Source organism: Calidris pugnax, unplaced genomic scaffold (genome assembly GCF_001431845.1).
Source record: "Calidris pugnax isolate Ruff unplaced genomic scaffold, ASM143184v1 scaffold121, whole genome shotgun sequence".
Lineage (NCBI taxonomy): Eukaryota > Metazoa > Chordata > Aves > Charadriiformes > Scolopacidae > Calidris > Calidris pugnax.
Window position 1 is genome coordinate 113,818 of NW_015090884.1, and position 26,594 is coordinate 140,411.

Genomic DNA, 26,594 nt, shown 5'->3' on the forward strand with positions numbered 1-26,594 from the left:
TTGACCATAGCTAGACTCAAATGAGACATAAAAAAGGGAAATTTCCTCAAGGAAAAGGCCATAGAGGTAGCATGATTGTAGCCAAGGGGTTAAGGGAGTGATTTATTGGCTTGGGAGCCAGAAGGCGAGGTAAGGACCTCTCCGCCACTTCAGATTTGAGTAGCCCTGGCTGGGTTAACTCTCTTCTTTCATTTGTCATCTGCCTTTGCTCTTCCAGTCTGGCATCTCTGAGCTAATGATGTTTCTCACAGTATCTGGCACAAAGCGGCCCACATTTTGGATAATGTCTCATGTTTGGGCTACCATGGTAATGCTTCCTCAACAAAAAAAAAAGCTGCAGCAGGGAAAGATGAAGGTCCAAATTTTGTAAAGGTGTGAGAATACCCAATTCCCACGGGCAGATCTGGTGTTATTTTCCAGAGGGTTTGTGGGAATGTGTTGGGAAGGTAAAAAAAGAGGGATTTGAGGAACCATGTGTCACCAAAGCAAACCTAAGCTCTGCAAGACCTTGTGTACAGCTGGACCCTGTGCCGGTTCCTGTGTGTTGGATGGAAGTTTTGGCTGTGGTGAGAGCAACACCTCTTGCTCTGCTCCCAACTGATGTCCCAGAGGTGCAATTGCCTTTCTTTCATAAAAGGAGCTGGGCACCATGATGCTCAAGAAGTGCAGCTTTGTCACATCATCTCACTCTTGCAGAGGTTAGTTCAGCTGGGGATGGTTACACGCTGAGACAACAGCACATTAAACTGGCTGAAAATTAACAAGCTTTGGAGTTTTCCTAAAATTAGAAATCATCCCTGGAAAGGCAAGCCTATCCCAAATATCCTACTACAAGCTAGAGAAACCAGCAGATCAGTCCTTTAGATGATGGGAGAAACTTCCTGACACTTACTGTCATCTTCAGCCCCACGATACCTCCAGCTCATCGTCTCAAACCAAACAGGGGATGGTGATTTTTGCTGGGGCTGTTAAGCTCAGAAGAGATTCAGTATCACCTTGTAAGATCCTATTTCTGCAGCCTTTAAGCGAAGGAAGCGGCATTGTCAAGGGAGGGGGAAAGCATCCTGGCATACCTCTCATTCCTGTTGTCCACCTCCATGTCCTCTATCTGTATTTCCATCCGTTTTTGCCTGAGAGATTGAGGGCAGAGCAGTTTAATTACAGGATTCACTTCTAGAGCTGACACAGATGCCTATCTCCAAATGATTGAAACTAAACCTCTAATTGGATTTTTCAGATTCTTTTCCTGGTTCAAATGCGTAGTTTTGAATCAGCTTTGCTTTGAAACACAAGCAGCGTTCAAGGTTTGGAAAGGATTCTCTGGCTAGGAAACCTGTTTCTTATAGCAAGCCCTTCCCCATCTCTCTCTGGGGCTCATGGATGCTCATGGATGTGGGACAAAAGAAAACAAAAATTCAGTGCCCTGCCTGGAAAATATCTCACAGCCAAGCACCAGCCTAGTGAAAGCGAACCTTGTCCTCTCCTGAGCATCCTCCTGGATGTCACAGAGGGCTGGCGAGAGGTGATACAGGGTTGGGGAGCAGCCACAACCTGGAGAAGGCAGAGGGGAGATGGGCAGCCATGTGCTTTTCCCCGTGAAGCCTGTCACTGGGCGCTCATGGGGCAAAGTAACCTTGTGATGAGTTTTGTGCGGGCAGAGCCTGGCAGATGTTCACCAAGGAGGTCTGGGGCAGGATCCACAGCCCTCACCAGCATAGTGTGTGGCTTTTTTGGGGGCAGATCCCTACTCTCAGGGTAGCAATTTGGGGTAGCCCAAAGCTAGGGGCGAGGGAAGGGGAAATGGCCGACAGTGCTGTGAGATTTGTTTTGCTCTTGCAGAGGCCAGAAAGCTAGAAAAACTCAGTTATCAAAACGCTGTGCTCGGAGTCATTTGTTCATGCCGCGTTCCCATGTCCAGCCCTGCTTGTGTAATGGCCGGGAAAGCGCTTATCAGAGCCTGATACCGAAATCTCAGGAGGGAAAAAAAATAAAATCTCCAACCAGTTTGCTTTTTCTTCCAGAAACCCAAAGTAGAAAAAAGCAAAATAAACTCCCCTCTCGCCATTGGCGTGCTCGCGTGGTGTGAGCTGACTTACCCTGGCAGGTTGGTCAGATCTTGCTCATCTCCGTAAGGTTGAGTGTAGTCGGTGGTGGTGGCTGGGTGTTGCAAACAGACTTGAGATGCACCGGTCTCAAGGTGCATCGTGTAAAATATATATAACAATAGTATCATATATGATAAATATAATATCACTAAATAAACCACTGGGGTATCCTGTTTGATTGTTGCAGCTCCTTGTCTGTGTCATCAGCACAGGAAGGACATAGACCTGTTGGAGCGGGTCAAATGGAGGGGCACAAAGATGATCAGAGGACTGGAGCCCCTCTGCTGTGAGCCTGAGAGAGTTGGGGTTGTTCAGCTTGGAGAAGAGAAAGCTCCAGGGACACCTTATAGCAGCCTTCCAGTCCTTAAAGGGGGCTACAGGAGAGATGAGGAGGGACTCTTGATCAGGAAGTGGAACAACAGGACAAGAGGTAATGGTTTTAAACTGAAAGAGGGGAGATTTAGATTAGCTATTAAGAAGAAATTCTTTCCTGTGAGGGTGGTTAGATATTAGAAAGAAATTCTTCACTGTGAGACACTGGAACAGGTTGCCCAGAGAAGCTGTGGCTGCCCCATCCCTGAAGGAGTTCAAGACCAGGCTGGATGGGGCTTGGAGCAACCTGGTCTGGTGGGAGGTGTCCCTGCCCATGGCAGGGGGTTGGAACTGGATGATCTTAGAACTCAAGGTCCCTTCCAACCCAAACCATTCTATGATTCTATAACCTTCAAATAAGACCGAGGTGCAAGCCAGCCCCCATGGTACTGTTTTGGGAGTGGTGACAGTGGGGGACGAGGACAATGCATCTTTGTGTTCAGTTCATCACTCGTATGGCAGAGCTGCGTGCTTGTGCCCCACGAGGCGATACAGCGGTGCCATCACCCTGCAGCTTGCCCCAGCATCAAGTCAGGATGAATCCAGGGCAGATGCAGGGGTCGAGAAGCGCCCTGGGGATGAGCATTGCCAAAAACAAAGCGCCCTCAAGGCTGAGGATGAAAAAATCCATTTAGTGGCACTGTCTTCTGGACCAGACCCAGACTAAATAGTTGGCTGGAGACTCGCTGCAATCCCTTTGGGGCCTCAGGGGTATGGCTTACAGTGTTGCTTTTGTAGGATGTGGTCCTTTTCGCCGTGCTGGCCGATGGGGGCTTGGAACAGAGGCGGTGGTGGTGTCACCTTGTCCCTTTTCTGGATGTTCTGCAGATCCCCGGGGATCCCCATGCAAGAGATACCCCCCCCATGCAATGCCTGCACCTGCTTCGGGTGACACTCTGGTCCCCCAGCAAAAAGTATGCGATGGCAGGGTGGGGGGAGAGATTTCTGCTAGGAATAACAGAGTGGAATACAGAACAGGGCTGAATAGCAGGAAATACTTCATGATAACAAAATCCATGGGACAGCAGCAGAACGTGGTGGAGGTCCAGCATGTAGACCGTTCACAACCAGCCCTGGGGTAGGAGCTGAGCTCCAGCTCGCTCCTTTTATCCCCATGCTTTCCCAGCACTTTCCTGCTTCCAAAGGCACATTGCAGCTTTCAGCAGAAGGAATTACTCAGAAAAGGTTGCTTTACTCAAAGAGAGTTAAAAAATGCCAGTGCTGCCCTTTCTCATGAGGACGGGCGCGCGGTGGAGGGCTGCGCCAGTCCCACGTCGGGGCCCGGCGGCTGAGCAGTCTCATCACGTCGCTGTATGACAAGTTCAACACTGCTCTCTGGGAGCTGGATCTAATTATGGAAAAGTAATTTAGATTCAGAGATAACTGGGGTCAGGAAGGGACCTTTGGAGGTCTCCAGACCAACCTCCCACTTAAAGCAGGACCTGCTTGAAGTTAGGGCCAGCTCTGGAGGTAAATCATATTCATATTTTATTTTTTTTTTGTCCTACCACTCATTGTGAAGCCTTCTCCTCCCATCTAATGGGACCTTCCCATTGCCACTCATGCTGTCCCCATCCATCTCCCAGTAGGGTTTGGCTCCATCCTCTCTACAACCTCCAGGCTGAAGCACTCCCAGCCCATTCCAAGGTTCCCCCCGTGTCCTTCTTTCTCAGACAGTCACAGCTTGTCTGGTGGTGTAAGTACAACCTCCCTACTTGGTATTTTGTTTTTCCACCCCATCCTTAATCAGGCGCTCCGGCATCCCAGCAGAAACGCGGTCGGCGCCCGCACGTCCCAGAGAGACATCTTTATTTTCCTAAGATTGACCGTGAGCAGCACTGAGCTACTGAAATCTTTCCAACCGGAGAACTCCCGTAAAATAAATAGGGAGGGAAATGTTTTCCACATTGTGTCACCGCTTCGTCGCCCGTCGCATTCGCAGAGCGCGGCGGCGGGGAGCAGGTCCTCCAGTCCACACCAGAGTCCCCTTTAGCTCCGAGCCATCCCAACCCCTTCCTTCCCTGGTAGCAAATCTCTGATGGCAGGAGCTGATTTTGAAGCTTATGGGTTTTTAAATGGCCTTACAAGTAGTTTTTAGTCTGTGCTTGAGCCTCACCCCTTCAAAGCCCAGTCTCAGCCAGCCATGAGAGATGCTCGGTGTGGGAGGTCTCGCACCGGCCGCCCCACCACGGGGTGGATTTCACATGTAGCAATTCAGCACATGTTCGGAAGCCTAATTACACCTCTGACAGTGGGGAAAAATAATCCCAGGAGGGAAGGTCAGTCTGACAATGTGAAATACATCCTGAGTTGGGGGGGATTTCTGCATCGCCGCTACTTCCCCCAACCCCCCAGGGAGCTGGGGAAGATCCACCTTGTGCCCCACCAAGGCTTCCCTTGCCCTGCAGGGTCTCGCCGCTGCGGCGCGGCATTATTAACGCTGCCAATCAAGCCTCCCCCAAAGCGATGCTGCTAACGAACTCGCCATGAACTCGGCCGCGGCAGACGCGTGATTAGCAGGGATCAGTCTCCATCCCTTTGAAGGGCGAGAGGAGCTGGATTGGGACCCGTCTGTTGCCAGCATCACGTCAAAAGGTGCCTTGAGGGGGCAACAGGGCATGGAGAAGGTGCTTGGAGAGCCACGGGAGGGGGTCTGAAAGGGCAGGAGGGGGCTCAGGGAGCTCCTGCGTGCTCTTGGGCCTGGGGACATCAAGGCTTTGTGGGAGCAATCAGCCAGCAGAACCGTTACCTGAGCAGACCCGGGGGGGCTTCCTCGCTGCTTGCAAATCTTCTTCCAAGCTGCATTTCCTTTGAGTTAGCGCTGCCACGGGGAGGGGAGAGGCGTTCTTGCATGAATAATAAAACCAGCATCCTTCTGTCCATCAGACGAGATAAAAAGCCCCCAGGGACACAGAGGAAGACAACGTTATTATACAGGTCACCCATAGGTTATTCTACAATCCTCCTTGTATGAGGCTTCACTCCCCGATGCTGGTAGCACCGGCAGCAGTCGGAGACCATGTCCATTCTGCGGGGACTGAAGGGATGGGGTGGCTGGGGCAGGGTCAGCCCCCATGTGAGGTAACACAGTCTGACGGCTACAGTTGGCGCTGTTGTTGAGCACAACAAAAACAATAACACCACAGAGTGAGGCAAACTACCCAAAACGTGCTCTCAGATGCTCATACTGTCTCTATCCCCCATTCCCAGGGGTGATCTTGCCAGGATGGTTCAAATGGTGGCAGCTGGGAGGGGACAGCAAGGGGACGTGGTGGCTGGGAAGAACAATGAGACCTTTCTAGGCATCGCAGACCTTCTCACATGCTCCTGGAGCATGAGCTCTCTGCCACACCAGATGTACCAGGAGCCAGGGGGTAAACATGCTTGAAGGGGGGCAAGACCACTCTGCATCGCAGAGGGAATACTGGAGGCATGTGGGGCTGGGACAGGCTTGGGGTTTCCGTGGCCACAATGGCATCCCTGCTGGTGGCTGGTGGCCACAGGGGCAATGGGAGGAGCCATCCTGCACCCAGGACTTCTCAGGGTCTGGGCAAATCTGGGACAAAATCACCCACTTGCCCCACTGTGGGGTTTCCTGCTTGAGTCGCTCAGTCCCTGACTTTATCCCGGTGTGAGAAATTTGCCTGATGTCACTGGTAGGTCACTCATCCTGCCTGCCAGCTCGGATTAGATCCTGTGGTTTGTGTCACATCAGATTTTGGAAGGTTTATTTCACACTGGTGGTGTGCTGTGCTCCCAGGGACAAAGGTGATGGCAGGGGTAGAAGGAGCAGGGAAGAGAGATTTCCTGGGAAATATGTATTTCTCTTCTCTTCTCTTCTCTTCTCTTCTCTTCTCTTCTCTTCTCTTCTCTTCTCTTCTCTTCTCTTCTCTTCTCTTCTCTTCTCTTCTCTTCTCTTCTCTCCCTATATATGCTATAAGGGTGTGGTGGTAAAATTATTCTTATTAAAGATTGGAGAGGTCTGGCTCAGAAGTTTATCCTAATTGAAAGAACATTCCTTTCAACTAAAAGCTAATGGTCTCTGACTGTTTCCAACTCCTCGCTTCTGAGCTAAGATCATACTGGGTGGGTCTCTCCTACAGGCCCCACCAAGAGCCATCTCTCCATATTGTCACGTTATTTACTGTTTGATTCCTTCTTCGGATTGTGGCAGTTAGCAAGGTCCCCGGGGATGGATACCTGGCTTTGCTAACATCAAAATTACTCTTTTCCTCACCTCTTTTCTCTTTTTTCTCTAACAATATGTGTGCTGGGTCTCCACAATCACTTGGCAGAGAACAGGGAAGCAGAGAGGGAGATGCTGTCCAAATGTTCTCTCACTATCATCATAGTTCATAAAGCTTCTGTCTGGCCTGTCCTTAATTGCACTTGGGTTATGGCAGACTTGGAGTCCCCAGATTCTCTGACAAGGGACAAAATTAGCCCTCTGCACTGACACCACGAGCTGTATCTCAGCATTGCGCCATCAGGACAGCCACAGGGGACATGAGGGACCTCACTCATGGTGTGGTCAGAAGATTTCCCATGACAGTATCCCGTTTGCTCAAGAGCAGCCACCTCTCTGGTTGGGCTCTCCTGGTTCGTCACCCAGCAGAGGGGACAGGAAAGGTCCCAAACGCTGCCTGAGCCCCACAGAGCATCCCTGCTAAGTGCACTCAGCCAAGGAACCCAGCAGCACTGCCTCATCTCTGCCAACCCAACTCTCCAACCCATAAAACAACCAATTCCAGGTAGCATCCAGCTGGAAACGGGTCAGTTTTGCGATTTTTAACTTACCACGGCACTGTTGAGGTGGAAAGTAATCAAGCAGCAGCCGCAGTTCTCAGCAGGAGGAGTTCTCTCCAGGGAGGATTTACATTGTGCTGGCAGCGTGATGGGCACTTTTTTTTAACAAACAAGTCTTTAAGAGAAGTACTCGCCAAATGTCAAAATATTTCTCAATGACGCTAAGGGCCTTCAGCAGCTGTAATTTAACTGTGAAGCAACCTGATGCAGGCAAAGGACCACACAGCTGGAAATTTGTGCTGCAAAGGCACCATTTTATGGCTGTTAAGCTGCTGGCCTCTCCACGTCATAAAGCTGTTAAACAAACAGAGCCCTTGGCTCACACCACGTGTCGGTGAGGCATGGTGCTTTGGCAGGAGCGGGCTGACAGCAACAGGGGCTTCAAAGGAGCCAGGAAGGAATAGAAGTAAGGAGAGAAGGAGAATTCAGGTGGAGGAGGAGATGTGTGTTGGCCATCACAGCCCCGTGGTGGGAGAAGGTGGTCTTGGAAACAAGAGTGTTTGGGTTCACGTGGAGTTGCATCCTCCTCTGGTTTGGCATGGACAGATGGATCCTATGTATCCTACTGCCATCACAGTTGGTGGTTGGTAGATCCTTAAATCACCCACCTGCAGGAAGGTGATGTTCTAGGGAAACCTAAAGATGGAAAATTTGAATGAATTTGAATTTGAATGGAGCACCTCTCCTATGAAGACAGGCTGAGGGAGCTGAGATTGTTCAGCCTGGAGAAGAGAAGGCTCTGGGGAGACCTTATAGCGGCCTTTCAATACCTGAAGGGTGCCTATAGAAGAGCTGGGGAGGGACTCTTTGCCAGGAAGTATAATGATAGGACAAGGGGAAACAGTTTTAAATTGGAAGAAAAAAGATTCAGATTAGATCTCAGGAAGAAATTTTTTACTATGAGGGGGGTGAGACACTGGAACAGGTTGCCCAGGGAAGTTGTGGATGCCCCATCCCTGGAAGTGTTCAAGGCCAGGCTGGATGGGGCCTTGAGCAACCTGCTCTAGTGGGAGGTGTCCCTGCCCATGGCAGGGGGTTGGAACTCAATGATCTTTGAGGTCCCTTCCAACCCAAACCATTCTATGATTCCGTGATTCTATGTTGATAGTTTTGAGTGGGTAAATAGGTGTCCCAGGAGGATGGGACACGTGCTGCAGGCTGTGTATCCTTTGCCACATACCACTATATGTTGAAGCAAGCTCCATTAGTGCCACGAGATGCTCCAGGAGCAACCCCAGCCTGGCAAGCACAAGCTGAGCCTTTTTCCTAACGGAAAAACAGCGAATCCATGGGGAAGAGCTAAAATACACTTGCTGAGCCCAGTGCTCAAAAATTGAAGAAATGGGGAAAATGTCTACAAAAAAATAAGAAGGTTTCACTATATGTTGAAGCAAGCTCCGTTAGTGCTACGAGATGCTCCAGGAGCAGCCCCAGCCTGGCAAACACAAGCTGAGCCTTTTTCCTAATGGAAAAACAGTGGATCCGTGGGGAAGAGCTAAAATAAGCTTGCTGAGCCCAGTGCTCAAAAATTCAAAGAAATGGGGAAAATCTCTACAAAAAAATAAGAAGGTTCCTGGCTATCCACTATATGTTGAAGCAAGCTCCATTAGTGCCACGAGATGCTCCAGGAGCAACCCCAGCCTGGCAAGCACAAGCTGAGCCTTTTTCCTAACGGAAAAACAGCGAATCCATGGGGAAGAGCTAAAATACACTTGCTGAGCCCAGTGCTCAAAAATTGAAGAAATGGGGAAAATGTCTACAAAAAAATAAGAAGGTTCCTGGCTATTTCTTTATTATTTCCTTCCATTCTCTTCTAATGGCCAGTGCTTATCCCTCTGGCTCAGAAGCTGATCTCAGGAGGCAGAGTCCTGCTGGGTGGTTGTGCAGTAGGAGATGCATCCAACTGTGCTGCCTGCAGCCATCTGTCCAGGACAACAGCTGCTGCCCTGAGCTGTTTTTCTGGATCTGAAGCTGTTTTAGAAAAACACCAGTGACTCTTTATCATCATGGGGGCACCAGGCAGAGGTGGACAGGGTGGTCGTCCCAGCTTGGTGGGTCTGTTGTTCTGTCCAAGGGTCCCACCTTCCAGTGATACTCCAGCTCCTGAGGATTCCCAAGAAATTTTGTCCTGACAACAGCAGTTCGTTTGCAACCAGCTTATGTTAGGACTTACCCAATGCCACCAGACTTCATGTGTTCTACTGTTTTCTCTGCTAAATATTGACTATGGGGGCTTTCCATTGCTACCAGACAGACCAAAGAGAACTAGAGAAGTTGTGGCTCTCGCATTGGCCCTAAAAAGGGAAGCCGTGGTAGCATCATTGGCCTTGCTCGCAGCATTTCCTCCTATTTTTTCTGTGAAAGCTCTAAATTCTAGAATCTAGTGTCTGTATTTTGTGGTTTCTTCAGTGCAACTCCTCAGCCATGAAGGGATGCTGCAAAGCTTGAGCAATGAGCCAAGTAGCAAGCAAAGGTGTTGGATGTGTCTTCATTCAGCTGGTGGCTAATGTGGTTGCACAACTTGATCTTCTTTCAGACCCCATCACTGATGTCTGCCCATGTCTTAGTCCTGCCAAGTGGCTGCAAAGGAATAGCTTGGTGCTAATAGGTAGGAGCTAATGGGACATTTTTCACCTAGAGCTAGAACAAAATGTTCATGTTTTTTTTTTTCCAATTATTTGGGTAATCCATTTTAAGGAGATGGACTAGCAAATTATTGCTGCTGCCTGGTGAAGTTGTTTTCCTCCCTCCCTGATGGACACAGCTCCGCTGTGTGCAGTTTTTTTCATCTAAAACATCCATTTTGATGAGAAGTGGGTGAGCGTCTCCTGGACGAAACCAAAATCTGCCAGCCTCACATGTCCTCTTTCTAAGCAATTTCCTGCTCCACTGCATTTGGAAGATTGAACTGAAGTTGCTTTCCTGGCACTAGGAGCTGGTTTGAGAATTAGTGCAAAACTAATTTGGTTACAAATTTCAAAGACACCAACAAAAGCTATTTTTAAGCCTTTGAAAAGTATGGTGCAAGTTAGAGTGTTCAGAGAAACAATCGCAAGAGGTTTTTACCCTTATTTCAGCCACTAAATTCTCCAAAATTGTGGGATCCTCATGCAATTGGGTGACTGAGATCCAGCACGTGCCCTTCACCAATATGTATAGCCTCACAGGGCTGTAGTCACCTCCCAGGGAGCTTCATGGAGGTCCCAGCACACCACTTGCCTTGCTGCCTCTCTTGGGTTAACTAAAGATTTTTGTGGCTGTTGGTTCTTCCTTCTTAGGGACGTCATGTGCTTCCTCATGACCCAAACTCTCATAATCACATGAACCCAAAAACGGGTGATTTTTTTTAAAAATAATTAAGGTAAAGCTCACAAAACAAGCAAAAGCCCACGGCCAGGGCAGGATGGTGGCAATCGCATCCCCTCCCTTGGCACCCTTTAGTGCAAACCGAGGTCTGCATCAGCCAGTGCAGGACCTCTGGTGATGCCCCACGTCACCTCACTCATCTGCATGGACCAAATCAGGCCCATGTTGTTTGTGCACCTCTCAAACCTTCACCTCTTTCAAAGGGAACCTGAACAAACTCGGCTGTTTTAAGGACTGTGCTTAGACATAGTCCTTCCCTTCCATACACCGTGGGAGCTGAGCCCTTGGCAAGGCAGCATTGCTCTGTGATGGAGAGCAGCTCAAGGTGGTCCCTCACCCTGTGCATCCCTCCCACGGGGGTCAGGATGCTCAGGAAGAGCCCAGCCCCCCCAAGAATCTCTCCAGTCCATGGGGTGGGGAGTTACACCTGCACAATTCTCTGTGTGATGTAAGTCGTAGCATTTAGCACATCATCGTTGTGGCTACTGCCCATCCTGTGGGGTCCCAACTGTATTTGGCAGGGGGAAAGCAGAGGGGGCACAACTCCTAGTGCCAGGGCTGATGGCTGACATTTATTTTGCCAATTTGCTTTGAACACTGTAACCCCCTGAGTCCGTTCCCCAGGTGTTTTGGCCGGGGGCCGCTGTCGGCAGCGCTTGGAAGAATCGATGGTAACCTTTTCCTTTGCTAAGGAGTTTCCTACATACCAGGGAGCAGAAGATGCTGAAAAACAAATGAAGCTTGGATTCTCCGCGGGTCTCCCTGGCATTATTCCTGATATTTAAAAAACCAAACCAGTTCCCCATTGGTTTTATTGGCCTTTCTATCCTGGCATTTAAACAGAGATGGGATTGGTGTGGTCGGTATCTGCAGATGTGCGCTGTGATGCTCTCAGGGGTTTCTCTGAAGGGCAGGATAACCAAGAGGCTGTGTCCAAAGCACCTGAGCTCCACCGAGCTGCTGGAAGGCATTTTGGCACTGTGATTGCCAGTGATGCTCCTTCTCACATGAAGGAACAAAAGCTATTTGGGTCCTGGGAATGCGGCTGGGCTGTAGGGAGAAAGGTTGCTCTATGACTCAAGACTAGCGCTTCTTGGGGTCGTCTTAGGCTAGTCTAGTGGGAGGTGTCCCTGCTCATGGCATGAAGTTTGGAACTAGATGATATTTAAGGTCCCTTCCAACCCAAACCATTCTATGATACTTTGGTATTTAATTTTCCCTGATAACCAGTGGGATTTGAATATTGAACTAATGAACTGAGCTGAGTCTGTGCACCTCTTCCAGGATGTCCTGAGCAGCATCCCAAAACATCCTGGGGTAGATATATCATGTCCATCTGTGTCACCCTGTGCCTGGCAAGGGTTTCTTGGCTCTCACAACTTGAGCAATAGGGTTCATGCTTCTTCTTTTCTTGGTTGCAGGCATGGAAGAAACGCTGGTTCGTCCTGCTGGTATTTAATTTTCCCTGATAACCAGTGGGATTTGAATATTGAACTAATGAACTGAGCTGAGTCTGTGCACCTCTTCCAGGATGTCCTGAGCAGCATCCCAAAACATCCTGGGGTAGATATATCATGTCCATCTGTGTCACCCTGTGCCTGGCAAGGGTTTCTTGGCTCTCACAACTTGAGCAATAGGGTTCATGCTTCTTCTTTTCTTGGTTGCAGGCATGGAAGAAACGCTGGTTCGTCCTGCGCAGTGGTCGGATGAGTGGGGACCCCGACGTCCTGGAGTACTACAAAAATGACCATTCCAAGAAGCCTTTGCGTGTGATCAACCTCAATTTCTGTGAGCAAGTGGATGCGGGCCTGACCTTCAACAAGAAGGAGCTGCAAGACAGCTACATATTTGACATCAAGACCAGCGACAGGACCTTCTACCTGGTGGCCGAGACCGAGGACGACATGAACAAGTGGGTTCGCAGCATCTGCCAGATCTGTGGCTTCAACCAGTCTGAGGAGAACACAGGTACCGTGTGAAAGCCGTGTCCATGGCCAAGAGCATCTCCTGTCCTGTCCTTCTAATGGGACCTTTCAGATCAGGCCTGTGGGAGGGGGGTAGAGCCTGCCACAAGGCTGGGTGGGCTGGAGTGGGAAATGGATAGACACGTGGGAAGTCTCCATGAGGCTTTCCTACCTTTGATATCTGAAGCAGAGGAGGCTTTGCCCCTGGGAGCCACTTAATTCATTTTCTCCACCCATAACTGTACACTTTTGAGTCTCTTATAGGAAGCTGGTGGGGTTTGGGGATGTTTTTAGCTGCAACTTTGTCCTCATCCATCTCCAAAGTCCCAGTAGAGTTGTGAAAATCTGGTCATTCAGAGGTTTCAATTCCTTGACGGGGTGGAGAAGAGCTTTACAGGGACCATGTCCCTCCCTGCTGTAGCTGTCCCCACTGCCAACAGTATCTCTTGTGAAGGGCTGATGCATCCTCCCCATCTGCATCTCTGCTTCATCCTGGGACCCACTAGGAAAGCTCTGGGAGGGGAGAGGAAAAGGTGGAGGGGAGAGGTGGTTTTGCACAGCAGCAGGACTTGTTCCACCAGTTGTGCTCCACCATCCAAACCCAGCTGCGCTTTGGCAAGCCTCTGCGGGTGGGCAAGATCCCTCTGGTTGCCCAGGACCAAGAGGACTCACATAAATCCCAAGTGATATGGGATGGCGATGAGCTTGGGGTGCAGCACTGTGGTCACTTGCTGGTCCCATTACACCTGGAAGCACCTCTGGACATCTCATTCGCGGTCCATTCTCGTCCAGCTGACCCCAGTCCTGTGCTCTGTCTACATGAAACTGGCCATAATGACGTCCAGCTTGAATCTGTTTTGGTCCCTTCGTGGAGCAGCTGCCATCCGCGGGAGCTGAAACCCCGCCAAGAGCTCATCAGGCAGGACAGCAAACAAAGCATCACAGCAGCGTGGATGCGAGCGTCCACCGGCTGACGCATGAAACGGGACGTCACCTTGGCAATGGGTGTACAAGTGGTAGAAAGGAACCTTGATAACGCCGCCAGCGCGGTCTTGCAGGGAAAGGTCAGGCTAAATAAATCACATCCCGTTCCGATGTTCAGCAGCGCGGTTCTCGAGGTTCAGCAGGATCGTTCAGGCCCCTGTTTTTTTTTTAAGAGCTGTTTTGTTGCAGGATTTTCCATTTTACGTGCGTTCAGCTGGGGGGAACTGTTTTTTCTTCCCCATTTAGTAAAATGAGCTTCCAGCCCAGCGGCAGCGGGATCGATACTGGACTTCAGTGAAATATAAATCTGGGCAGCAAAAGGAAAAACAATCTCCCGCTTGCAAGTACATCTGTCCCAAAGGGCACACAGGGCTCGTCAGGCTGCAGAGATGCGAGCGCTATTCCCTGCAGGAGCACGGAGTGACATCAGCAAAAGAGGAACAAAAATCCCTATTTGTAACAAAATCACATCTCGTTAATCCTGTAGGGAAAGTACCCACTTGAAACTGTACCCAGCTGCCAAAGCGTGATTTTCTGAGTCAGCCGAGAAAAAGCCTGCGATGGCGAACGCAGCAGATGTGTCCAGATGCTGCAGAAAAGAGGGAGCATGAATTATTCAGGCTGGTGCTTCGCTTTGGTGCTCGCCGAAGCGGTGACCCCACACTCACCTTTCCTTCACCATCCCTGCTAAGTAACGGCAAACAAATCATCCAGGATGTCCTGAGCAGCATCCCAAAACATCCTGGGGTAGATATATCATGTCCATCTGTGTCACCCTGTGCCTGGCAAGGGTTTCTTGGCTCTCACAACTTGAGCAATAGGGTTCATGCTTCTTCTTTTCTTGGTTACAGGCATGGAAGAAACGCTGGTTCGTCCTGCGCAGTGGTCGGATGAGTGGGGACCCCGACGTCCTGGAGTACTACAAAAATGACCATTCCAAGAAGCCTTTGCGTGTGATCAACCTCAATTTCTGTGAGCAAGTGGATGCGGGCCTGACCTTCAACAAGAAGGAGCTGCAAGACAGCTACATCTTTGACATCAAGACCAGCGACAGGACCTTCTACCTGGTGGCCGAGACCGAGGACGACATGAACAAGTGGGTTCGCAGCATCTGCCAGATCTGTGGCTTCAACCAGTCTGAGGAGAACACAGGTACCGTGTGAAAGCCGTGTCCGTGGCCAAGAGCATCTCCTGTCCTGTCCTCCTAATGGGGCCTTTCAGATCAGGCCTGTGTGAGGGGGGTAGAGCCTGCCACAAGGCTGGGTGGGCTGGAGTGGGAAATGGATAGACACGTGGGAAGTCTCCGCGAGGCTTTCCTACCTTTGATATCAGAAGCAGAGGAGGCTTTGCCCCGGTGAGCCACTTAATTCATTTTCTCCACCCATAACTGTACACTTTTGAGTCTCTTATAGGAAGCTGGTGGGGTTTGGGGATGTTTTTAGCTGCAACTTTGTCCTCGTCCACCACCAAAGTCCCAGTAGAGTTGTGAAAATCTGGTCATTCAGAGGTTTCAATTCCTTGACGGGGTGGAGAAGAGCTTTACAGGGACCATGTCCCTCCCTGCTGTAGCTGTCCCCACTGCCAACAGTATCTCTTGTGAAGGGCTGATGCATCCTCCCCATCTGCATCTCTGCCTTGTCCTGGGACCCACTGGGAAAGCTCTAGGAGGGGAGAGGAAAAGGTGGAGGGGAGAGGTGGTTTTGCACAGCAGCAGGACTTGTTCCACCAGTTGTGCTCCACCATCCAAACCCAGCTGCGCTTTGGCAAGCCTCTGCGGGTGGGCAAGATCCCTCTGGTTGCCCAGGACCAAGAGGACTCACATAAATCCCAAGTGATATGGGATGGCGATGAGCTTGGGGTGCAGCACTGTGGTCACTTGCTGGTCCCATTACACCTGGAAGCACCTCTGGACATCTCATTCGCGGTCCATTCTCGTCCAGCTGACCCCAGTCCTGTGCTCTGTCTACATGAAACTGGCCATAATGACGTCCAGCTTGAATCTGTTTTGGTCCCTTCGGGGAGCAGCTGCCATCCGCGGGAGCTGAAACCCCGCCAAGAGCTCATCAGGCAGGACAGCAAACAAAGCATCACAGCAGCGTGGATGCGAGCGTCCACCGGCTGACGCATGAAACGGGACGTCACCTTGGCAATGGGTGTACAAGTGGTAGAAAGGAACCTTGATAACGCCGCCAGCGCGGTCTTGCAGGGAAAGGTCAGGCTAAATAAATCACATCCCGTTCCGATGTTCAGCAGCGCGGTTCTCGAGGTTCAGCAGGATCGTTCAGGCCCCTGTTTTTTTTTTAAGAGCTGTTTTGTTGCAGGATTTTCCATTTTACGTGCGTTCAGCTGGGGGGAACTGTTTTTTCTTCCCCATTTAGTAAAATGAGCTTCCAGCCCAGCGGCAGCGGGATCGATACTGGACTTCAGTGAAATATAAATCTGGGCAGCAAAAGGAAAAACAATCTCCCGCTTGCAAGTACATCTGTCCCAAAGGGCACACAGGGCTCGTCAGGCTGCAGAGATGCGAGCGCTATTCCCTGCAGGAGCACGGAGTGACATCAGCAAAAGAGGAACAAAAATCCCTATTTGTAACAAAATCACATCTCGTTAATCCTGTAGGGAAAGTACCCACTTGAAACTGTACCCAGCTGCCAAAGCGTGATTTTCTGAGTCAGCCGAGAAAAAGCCTGCGATGGCGAACGCAGCAGATGTGTCCAGATGCTGCAGAAAAGAGGGAGCATGAATTATTCAGGCTGGTGCTTCGCTTTGGTGCTCGCCGAAGCGGTGACCCCACACTCACCTTTCCTTCACCATCCCTGCTAAGTAACGGCAAACAAATCATCAATTTCCCAAAGTAGATAATGTTTGTTTGAGGGACTCGATGGCCCAAGGCTGGGCAGGAAGGGTTGTAGGATTGTTGCAATGCGATGGGTATTGGGAGTCTTGTCCTCCTTGGCATACACAAGCCCATCACCCATCCTTCATGATGGGTCAGCTGGTGGGACATCTAAGACAGTCATAGATGGCAATATTCATAACTGCCATGCTCTGTCTTCATCACCTCCTTGAAGCCATGGGTTGGTGGGTAGAAGAGGATGAGAAATTCTCAAGAGAATAAGTTCCTGGGCAGAAATAGAGCTTGGGACCTCTTATGTTTCTTTCTTAGACTTCACCCCCTCGTCCTCAAGCCTCTCTGTGCCTCGTTGTAGCCTCTGCATTGGAGAATGAATGAGTTGGTAATTGAATGCGCCAAAACAGGGGAGGAAAAGGTAACCATCATGGGCAGGAATAGCTCCATACTAATTGCAGTAATTAATTAACGAAACCTCCCTCTCCCAGCAGACAGGCAGCGTGGTGGAACGAGATCAGAAACTGCCGGGGAAGCTGCTGTGCACATTTTTCTGGTTCTTCTCGTTCCTGGGTGCGTGACTGCTTTATGCTGACCCAAAGCTGGTCCACCCCAAAACCAGGCTGTTCTTGGCTGGGTTATAATTGCATCCCAGCTGGGGAAGTGCTCCATCACTGGCAAAGGCTTTTACTCCAACTGCCATCACGTGCTGAATTACTTCCTGCTTGAAGGGATACCCCACATCAGCTGAGCTGATGTCCATGAGCCTGCTTTTAACCCACCAGTGGTGGAAGAAAAACTCATTAGCTTGTGGGGCAATTCAGGTAAAAGCCTATTTCACCAACTCCCCATGATGGTAGGGAAAAGATGGATTTTTGATTGTTTTTTAGCATGATGTTGGCTGCCCAGAGAGGTGGTAGAGTCTCCTTCTCTGAAGACATTCAAAACCCGCCTGGATGAGTTCCTGTGCAACCTGCTCTAGGTGGACCTGCTTTGGCAGGGGGTTGGACTAGATGATCTCCGGAGGTCCCTTCCAACCCCATATCATTCTGTGATTCTGTGATTCTATGATTTAGTGAGCAAACAGGCAACCTGAAAGCAGCTGCACAGGGTGATGCGAACCGTTTGCAAACCCTCTGCACCAGCATGGGATCGTGCATACTCCCAACAGGCAAAAAAATTAACAGGCAGAATATATTTATACCCTTTGATGCTTCTTTCTGTTCGCAGCTGGACAGGAGAGTGTAAATTTTCCGTGGGTTGGTTTTCACATCACTCCTTCACGTCCTGTCTAGACCGGGGGACTCTAAGGATGAAGAACCAGGCTGGTGTTTAGGGAGGTTGGGTGCTGCCCATACTCCCAACAGGCAAAAAAATTAACAGGCAGAATATATTTATACCCTTTGATGCTTCTTTCTGTTCGCAGCTGGACAGGAGAGTGTAAATTTTCCGTGGGTTGGTTTTCACATCACTCCTTCACGTCCTGTCTAGACCGGGGGACTCTAAGGATGAAGAACCAGGCTGGTGTTTAGGGAGGTGTAACGTCGTGCTAGGGTTAGCTGCTGGTTTCGCTGATCGCCCGTCACATTAAACATCTGGTTTGTCAAAAGGAAGCTTGTTTCAGCCTCAGGGACTGAAATGTCAGTGATGTGGTGGGTACCGACAGCTGCCCCGGTGCCACTTGAGGAGCAGCCGCTCCACCACCGTGGCCTCTTCATTCCCCACCCCGGCTTGAAAACAGTCGTAGAGCAGCACAATTACATCTGCCGGGAGAAGGGAAATTAAATTCACCCTAAGGTGTTTACCCAGACTGCGGCGAAGCTCTTTGTTTCTGTTAACACCTATTTACTTTGAGAGCTAATTACTATTTTTGAACAAGTGGAGCCTCACAGGATCCCGGCTCCTCCACGGGGCTGGAGGGGAGCAGATTTGCTCATGTCTCAGTGTTGTTTTTGCACTGCCATTTGCACGACTGCCACCTCAGCCAGCTTGAATACAACCAGGGGAGACCTGCCAGGGACCCTGAGCCACGGGCTGCAGGAGAAACGCAGGCGCGTGGGGATCCGTCTCGAACCATCTGCATTTTCCCTGCCCTAGTGGGCAGGCAGCCAGGGCTCAGCTGTGAACTGGATTTTCTCATATGCTTTGTTTGTTGGAGTTTAGGAGAAAAAAAAAAAAAAAAAAATCCCACTAAACATATCTTATGCACCGTTAACCCTTTCTGGAGCTGGTGCTTTGGCCAAAACCCCGCCGTGTCCCATTCCTGATACAACTCAGCCACTGTAGCACATAATTTAATTTCTCATGAACTGCCATGCACCCTTGCAGTGTGTGTGTCCTTGCAGGGGTCCTGTGCACAGGTTGTTTATTTCAGAGAGGTCGATACCTTTATTAACTCCATCCCAGTTTACTGTGCCAACCCCAGCACCACCCTCTTCCATGTCCTCCATGGGACACGGGCTTTCTCGGGGGCTTGGATTCATGGGTGCTGAGCAAGCACCCAGGGGAGTTTATGTAGCACATAATTTAATTTCTCATGAACTGCCATGCACCCTTGCAGTGTGTGTGTCCTTGCAGGGGTCCTGTGCACAGGTTGTTTATTTCAGAGAGGTCGATACCTTTATTAACTCCATCCCAGTTTACTGTGCCAACCCCAGCACCACCCTCTTCCATGTCCTCCATGGGACACGGGCTTTCTCGGGGGCTTGGATTCATGGGTGCTGAGCAAGCACCCAGGGGAGTTTAAGAGCTTATTAATGCACTGCATTAATGCCCCTGTGCTAGAGGTTTATCCCAGCCATGGAAGCAGGGAAGGGAATATTTGTGGGTGAGTTAATGTCCTTGCTCTGAGCTGAAGGCTCCCATCGCTTGGAGAGGGTGAGCAGGGCGTGGGAAAAGGATGGTGCTGGGCTCCTGCCCCGATGGCTTGCGTCTGGCAGCGGTGGCCTCTCCCACCCAGCCCAGGCATCTCGTCGTCTTTTTTTCTTTTTTTTTTTTTCATCTGGGACTTTATTTCTTTTATTTATTTCTCTGCTTTCTGCCAGGGGGCTGCGCCAGGGCAGTCCTGGTCTCCGGCTCTCTCCCGTCTCCCTCTCCAAGGCTCGACCCTGGTGTTGAGCATCGTGGCTGGGATCGATCCCCAGCCATCTCGAGGCTTTTACCATCTCACCAAATGCAAGTCAGGGCCGAGCATTAATGTTTAATGGAGAGCTGAGTGTCTCTTCTTCCTCCTGTCACTCAGCCGCGCTCACTCCAGCAGAGCTTGCCGGAGCAGCCCGAGACACCAGTGACATTAATCATAGAATCATAGAATCATAGAATGGTTTGGGTTGGAAGGGACCTCAAAGATCATCGAGTTCCAACCCCCCTGCCATGGGCAGGGACACCTCCCACTAGAGCAGGTTGCTCAAAGCCCCATCCAGCCTGGCCTTGAACACTTCCAGGGATGGGGCAGCCACAACTTCCCTGGGCAACCTGTTCCAGTGTCTCACCACCCTCATAGTAAAAAATTTCTTTGTGACTTTCCGCTCACATTAATGAGATCTCCCACACCCCACATGCACCATCTCCACTATGGGTCTCTTTGGCTTGATGCTGCCCCAGAACCTCCACTGGTTACCCCCTTCCAACCCACGAGAGCAAATTTATTGCTCTAGTAAGTGCTTGACTTGCTTTGGCGGGGGGTCCCATATGGGTCTCTGGCTGGTTGCTCCCCAACCTGCTGCCTGCGAGTCTCTGCTATGAGCACATATGGCTGCTCTTGTTCCCTGCTCGCTTCTCCCCCAAAAACGTGTTGTTCCCAGCATCAAACCAACAATGTCGGTTCCTTACAGCCAGGTTTGTGTGGGTGTTTGCTGAGCAAAGGGAGCTCAAGGTGGGCTGGATTAAAAACACCACAAAGATACCCCTGAAGACTTCACAGGAGGACAGGTGCCCAAAAGGTCAGTGAAGAGGCTTCAGGTGGCAAGACTAGAATAAAAAGATACTTTTGCATGCCGTATACTACCCATCTCCCCCAAATCCTCCCAAATCATTGATGTTCACCATCCTTGCATGCAGAATCGGGTTACTGGGGAGCCCGGGCAAAGTGACAGCCCTGGGACAACCCCCACTTTCCTGCTGCCATTGCCTCTGCCATGGCCAGGCAGAATCAAAGCAGAGGGAAAACTCTAATGACTGCCACAAGGCCAGGTACTTCCTTGCTATTGTGCCTGGCACACGCCTCCTTCCTTCCCTGCTCGCACACTGGATGAGTTGCAAGCCCTGAGCCATGCCAGGGAGCCTGCTGAGGGCTGAGGAATGGGGGCAAGGAGGGTGATGTGGGGGTGTCCTTGTGTCCCTGAAAGCAACCAAGCCCGATATGCTGTGTTTCAGCATCTGCAGGCAGTGCTGACACCTAAGGGCAGGAAGCAACCAAGCCCTGATATGCTGTTTTTCAGTATCTGCAGGCAGTGCTGACACCTAAGGGCAGCCAAGCAGGCAAGACTTTGCAGACCCTTGTGCCCTCAAACTAGACCAGGACTTCAGCTTCAGTCTTCAGCTTCAGCCTATGCAAGTCGATTGGTCTTGACTCATCTTTAAGCTCTGGCATGGGTTGTGTTTGGATATCAGCTCACTTGGAGGCCAGTCTGGCCCCCAGCAGACAGTACGACACTCAACGACAAGTGATGAGCAAGATTATGGTTGAGCTAAGCTTGACCTGTGAGGTGAATGGGGCAGATCTAGTTGAGTTCTCTCCATGTATCACACCTTCCCATGTCTCGTTCATCTACCTAAAGACCTAATGTCCCCTGCCCTGCTTGGGACCTGGAGGTGGCCTGCGCTGGGACAGCAATGTTGAGCCCCTGGGCCTTGAGCCCTTTTCTCTCACCCAGCATCCTACCACACGTATAGATGTAGCCTTTTCCTCAGCCTTCCCATTCCTACTTTCTGCACTCAGGATCATGGAGCTCCTTCTTTCAAAACACTGTCACCCCTGTGCCTTGAGCCCTTTCCTCTTACCCAGTGTCCTACCACATGTATAGATGTAGGCCTTTTCCTCAGCCTTCCCATCCCTACTTTCTGCACTCAGCATCATGGAGCTCCTTCTTTCAAAACACTGTAAGTCACATCTGGACCTACTGGTTGCACACCTCAAGGGCATTTGGGTCAGTCCCATACCTCCTTCTCTACCGTGTACTGAGTTTTCCTCACAGGGGAAACAACTGTGATCTGGGAGGACAAATGCAGATGTCTTAGCCCCAGGCTTTCAGGGGCATTTGGGTCAGTCCCATACCTCCTTCTCTACCGTGTACTGAGTTTTCCTCACAGGGGAAACAACTGTGGCTGCAGAGATTTAATCTGTGAGGACAAATGCAGATGTCTTAGCCCCAGGCTTGACCTAGCCTCACTGGGATGGATGGGGAAGACCCAGTGACCCCAACTCACTTTGCACCAGGCTCATGGTCAAACTTCAAGCTCATGGTTGAACGCCTCCTTGCCTGAGTCCCAGTTCATTCCTTAGCCATCCTGCCTCTTTAAATTTGTTCAAAACTTCCCTGACCCTGGTTTTCCTGCTCCACAAACAGCAAGTTATTTTAAGATCTGACACTGTTCAGCTTTTATTTCAGTGTAAACAATACTGGAGATGGAGTGGTCTTGGCACAAAGGAGCGGCTTGAGAGCAGTTAAGTGCCTGCTGCCTTTTTTCTCCCCCCCTTTTTTTCCCCTCTTTCCCTTTGGAGATGAGCTAGTTCAGGTGCTAATGGGTCTGCTGAGGAGCAGAGAGACACTAACCACCCAGAATTTGCTTCCTGAAAGACAGAAATAGGGAGACATCTTTGCTGATCTCTACCAACCAGTCAGGGTCTCCTTGCTATGATTCCCTGGGCATCCCTGGAACTGATGTCATTGAGAGTGGGAGTCTGCTAATGGTTAAAATCTGACCACTTTTTGGGAGAAGATGGAAAAAGATATCAAAAATAAGGGAAGTCATTTGCACACTAAAAGCGCCCATTTCATCCCCTTTGCTCTCCAAGGAATCAGGACTGATGAGTCCGGGTGGAAACATCTACCTTATAGCCTCTTAAAACTCTGCTGAGATGAATCCCACCCATCTCAGGATTGCTGTCCAGACCTTTAAGATATTTGGACCTTCAAATGGTGTCATTTGTCATCATTTCATTGACACCAGATGAGGATCAACCCCTACTGTGCTTCCATACTTTCTTCTTGCTGTATTCATCTCTTCATCGTGTTGTGCTACCAGAAACATTGCAGGACCAGGGTCAACACCACCCTGCTGTGGTGGTCACTGTCCTTCATACGAAGAGCAGGTTTCTACCCCATCTGTGTGCCAAAAAAAAAGCCTGAAGCAAGGGTGCAGAGGGGTTTAGAAACCAGAAAGTAAGAGAAAAGCTCTTAAAGTATCTGCATGATTAGAAAGCCAAGCTTCTGGCTTCAGGGTTTCTGATGCAACTGAATATCTGAGGTTCACAATGCTGGATCAACATTTTCTTCAGAATTTGGTAATTCAGGAATTTTTAGGTTTTGGGGGGTTTGTTTTTTTTGTGTGTGTGTGGCTGTGGACGTTTTTGAGAGGTGGGGCTGGGAAAACCCAGAAGATCTGCCAGCTTTGTGATAGCAAACCCATAACTCTGCCATCCCAGAGCGACCACCAAGAGCGACGTGTTAGTTGAGCCCCCTTTAACCCTCTCCAGCATTGATGGGAACTGGCTGTTTGTGGGAGCACCAGGCAAAGAATGCTCTTATCTTATTGCAAATAGTAAAAACATCAACCAGAAAGAAAAAAAAAAAAAAAGAAAAATTATGCTCAGCTTTCAAAAAAGACCAACAGCCAAATACTCCAGTTCTTCTGACCGTTTCCCAGCAGGCACCCAGCACAAGGGTGTCCAACCGGCCTCTTCTGAAGATAAATATGGAGCTGGAGGACTGGGGCCTTTGGGGAAAATCCTGCCCTTTCCTGGACGAAGTCCCACTGGGTTTGCTGAGCTGAGGCTGAGATTTGAGCTGGGAGGAGAAGGAAGAAATGCGAAGTTCAAGAGGTTTGGGGTGTTTTTAGAGAAGAAAAAGAAAAGCATTGCCCAGCCTTTCCAGCACAGGTTTCCCAGGAGAGGTTGGCAAGCTGTGTTCATACCTCTCAGCCCTGCCCGGGGCTGTCTCCTGGGCCAGGTACCCAGAATCAGAAACCCATTTAAAATAATTCTTCGTTTTGTAATCGTCTTTTATCGCTCCGAGCCCTGTGTGCGTCAGGTCAGCCCCATCAGTTTAACGGGCGCTGAGGAATTTTTAGGATGACTTACTGACCGTGGAAAAACTGTTCATACCTCTCAGCCCTGCCCGGGGCTGTCTCCTGGGCCAAGTACCCAGAATCAGAAACTCATTTAAAATAATTCTTCATTTTATAATCGGCTTTTATCGCTCCGAGCCCTGTGCGCGTCAGGTCAGCCCCATTAGTTTAACAGGCGCTGAGGAATGTTTAGGATGACTTACTGACCGTGGAAAAACGAGGGCGGCAGAACGGTATCAGCATCACATCAAAAAGCAAAACCACGCAAAGCCTTTGGAAAACACAAACAGCTGATGGGTCTGGAGTGAAGCGGCACCGTCTGAGCAAAACCGAGGGAGGGAGGGAAAGAGGCATTTTGGGTGTCGGCCAGCTGGGAGGAAACTCGCCCTCAGATTCGCCTGCATCCCTGTTTCCCAGGGGGATCCTGGGACTCTTTTAGCCCGTGTGACCCAGCCGCGCCGCGTTGGGGTTCATGGAGCTGTACCCCGTGTCTGCAAAGCTGCTCTGGTGTCAGGATGGGATGTGGATCATCAGGTGATGCCCAACACGTGGGCAACCCGATGGACCCAGGACCCCAAAACGTGTGCAAGCGAGTGAGTTGGAGAACATAGAATCATAGGATCGTCTAGGTTGGAAGAGACCCTTGGGATCATCGAGTCCAAACATCTACCCTACTCTACAAAGTCCTCCCCTACACCATGTCCCTTAGTACTGCATCTAAACGGCCCTTAAACACAGCCAGGGATGGTGACTCCACCATGGGAGACAATCACAGCGACCTTCACGGTGGATAATTTCAAGCAGTTTTTCACAGCGTGACTCTTTTTTTTTCCCCCCGAAGCCAACATATTTCCCCTTTTCTTCCCTCACAGAATCACAGAATGATCACAGAAAGATATGGGGTTGGAAGGGACCTCTGGAGATCATCTAATCCAACCCCCCTCCATATATTTCACATCGTTCCCTCCAAAGCTTTGATAAGGGCCACGGTTTGTACGCCCTGAGCACTGCTTTGTGCTTTGTAAAACCTGATAAAAGCCAGGACAGATTTAGATTCATTTCCCGGACCCCAATGCCTGTTTGTTTACTGGTTTGTATTGCTTTATATTTCCAATTAAAACCGAGCCTGAGTAAAGGGAAAGCTTTCTAAAGCCTTTAAAGCCTCTGAGTGAAGGCACATGGAGCAGGAAGGAGCCGTGAAGCTGTCGATTGCTGTGAACTTTCCGTGACACCACTCAGGGTTTGTTTCCAGACTGATTTTTATTTATGAATGCAGTAGCATTTATTACTGATTTTATCTGTAAAGATAACACTTCTTCCCTAGATGGTTTCTATGCTTCAGTTATAATTACCGCCTGCTTCTCAAACATTCTTCTGCATTATTTAGTGTGGTACAATGTCAGAGCTATAGTGTTGACGATTTATTACTTGGGTTGTGGGTTTACACCTGATCCAGGGATGCCCCATGTGTGCCCTGGCCACATCCCAGCTCCTTCCAGGAAGGCTGAGAACGTCTCTCAGGGTCCTTCAGGGTGTAGATGTAGCCAAGAATCCATGCTAGGTGCTGCACAAGCACTGAGTACAAAGGCAGGCTCTGCTCAAAGGGGTTCATCATGGAAGCACGGCATAGATGTGTCAGTGCATCTTTTCTTCTGCCTGTAGCCATTTGCTGCCAGAGGTAGCTCAGTGATGGAACCTGCTCCCTCCAAGCTTGGAACAGTCTTAAAAGGGACACTTGGCCACAGCTCCTGAAAAACTTGATGAAAAATAAGACTGTCCAGGAAAATGAGGTGTCATTTATCTTTCCTGTTATCCCCTTGCTCTGAGCCTACTGCTTCTCTCTCTGAGAGTCAGACCTAGGAGGGGGTTACAGTTTCCATCAGACATTCAAGGAGCAGCTTAGCTGTCAGTCCATGCTTATGATCACTTTAAGCCATAGAGGATGAAGCAAATACATATAGTTAAGCATGAAAAAAACATCTCGACTTGAGTCTTCATCCTTGGAGATACTCAAAACCCAACTGGACACAGTCTTTAGCTGCTGTAGCTGCCCCTGCTTTGAGGGGCTTGGACTAGACTCTCTCCAGAGATCCTCTCCAACCCAAATATTCTGTGATTCTGTGATTTTTATGAACTTACTGCAGGGAAATACCAGGGTTCAGAGTATGGTGAGGAACTGCGATACCTCAGCAACCCCAGCAGGTAAAACTAGAGTTTTGGCATCACCAAGAGGGTAGGAGTGCAGAGCATGAGTTGAGACATTGCCTCATCTGCGTTCCCTGTTGGCATCACCAAGAGGGTAGGAGCACAGAGCATGAGTTGAGACATTGCCTCATCTGAGTCCGTATCACAGCATATTGTCCAATAACCCTTGGCTCTGGGTAAGTCCAGACTCATGTTTTCTTACTCTTTTTGCTCAGTGTGATGTCCTTCATAGTCCTCCAGCTGCTCCATGGCAGGTGGTGAAGCTCTGGCACATCTCAGCCTTTGCTGGGGATTCAGCCTACTTTCATACTTACTGGGTCGTTGTCACACGCTGAGGAATGTGTCTGACTCGTTTGCACCTTTGATTGATTGCCACCCTTTATATCTGTTTAGTAGGATGGAAAATAACATCTCACCTCAAAAATTTCATGATGTGTTCTTTCAGCTCCACATGACCAAACGCCGTCCTGGCCAACACGGCTGCTCCTTGCCAATTTTTGGTATGATTTGCCTTCCCATCATTTTACTGCCAAATACATAAACTGCCCCTGTGCTTGTGTGCCGTTGCTTTTGAAAGTAAGCTGGACTTGAGTGACTCATTGCATTTGCTTCCTTTTTTTTTTTATAACTGACAGCGAATCCTCTTGTTTGGAGTGT

At 49.8% G+C, this 26,594-nt stretch overlaps 2 protein-coding genes across 2 annotated transcripts in view; both read left to right on the forward strand.

The window, feature by feature from the left end:
- LOC106890951 (GRB2-associated-binding protein 2-like) overlaps window positions 1–12,628 on the forward strand; it is a 62,425-nt gene extending 49,797 nt beyond the window's left edge. Inside the window, exon 2 of the mRNA XM_014947095.1 lies at window positions 12,317–12,628. Coding sequence (XP_014802581.1) covers window positions 12,317–12,628 — 312 coding nt within the window. The remainder of the gene's footprint in view (window positions 1–12,316) is intronic.
- Window positions 12,629–14,454: 1,826 nt separating this feature from the next.
- GAB2 (GRB2 associated binding protein 2) overlaps window positions 14,455–26,594 on the forward strand; it is a 41,967-nt gene continuing 29,827 nt past the window's right edge. The window contains exon 1 of the mRNA XM_014947106.1: window positions 14,455–14,749. Within this exon, the coding sequence (XP_014802592.1) occupies window positions 14,488–14,749 (262 nt within the window). The 5' untranslated portion in view covers window positions 14,455–14,487. The remainder of the gene's footprint in view (window positions 14,750–26,594) is intronic.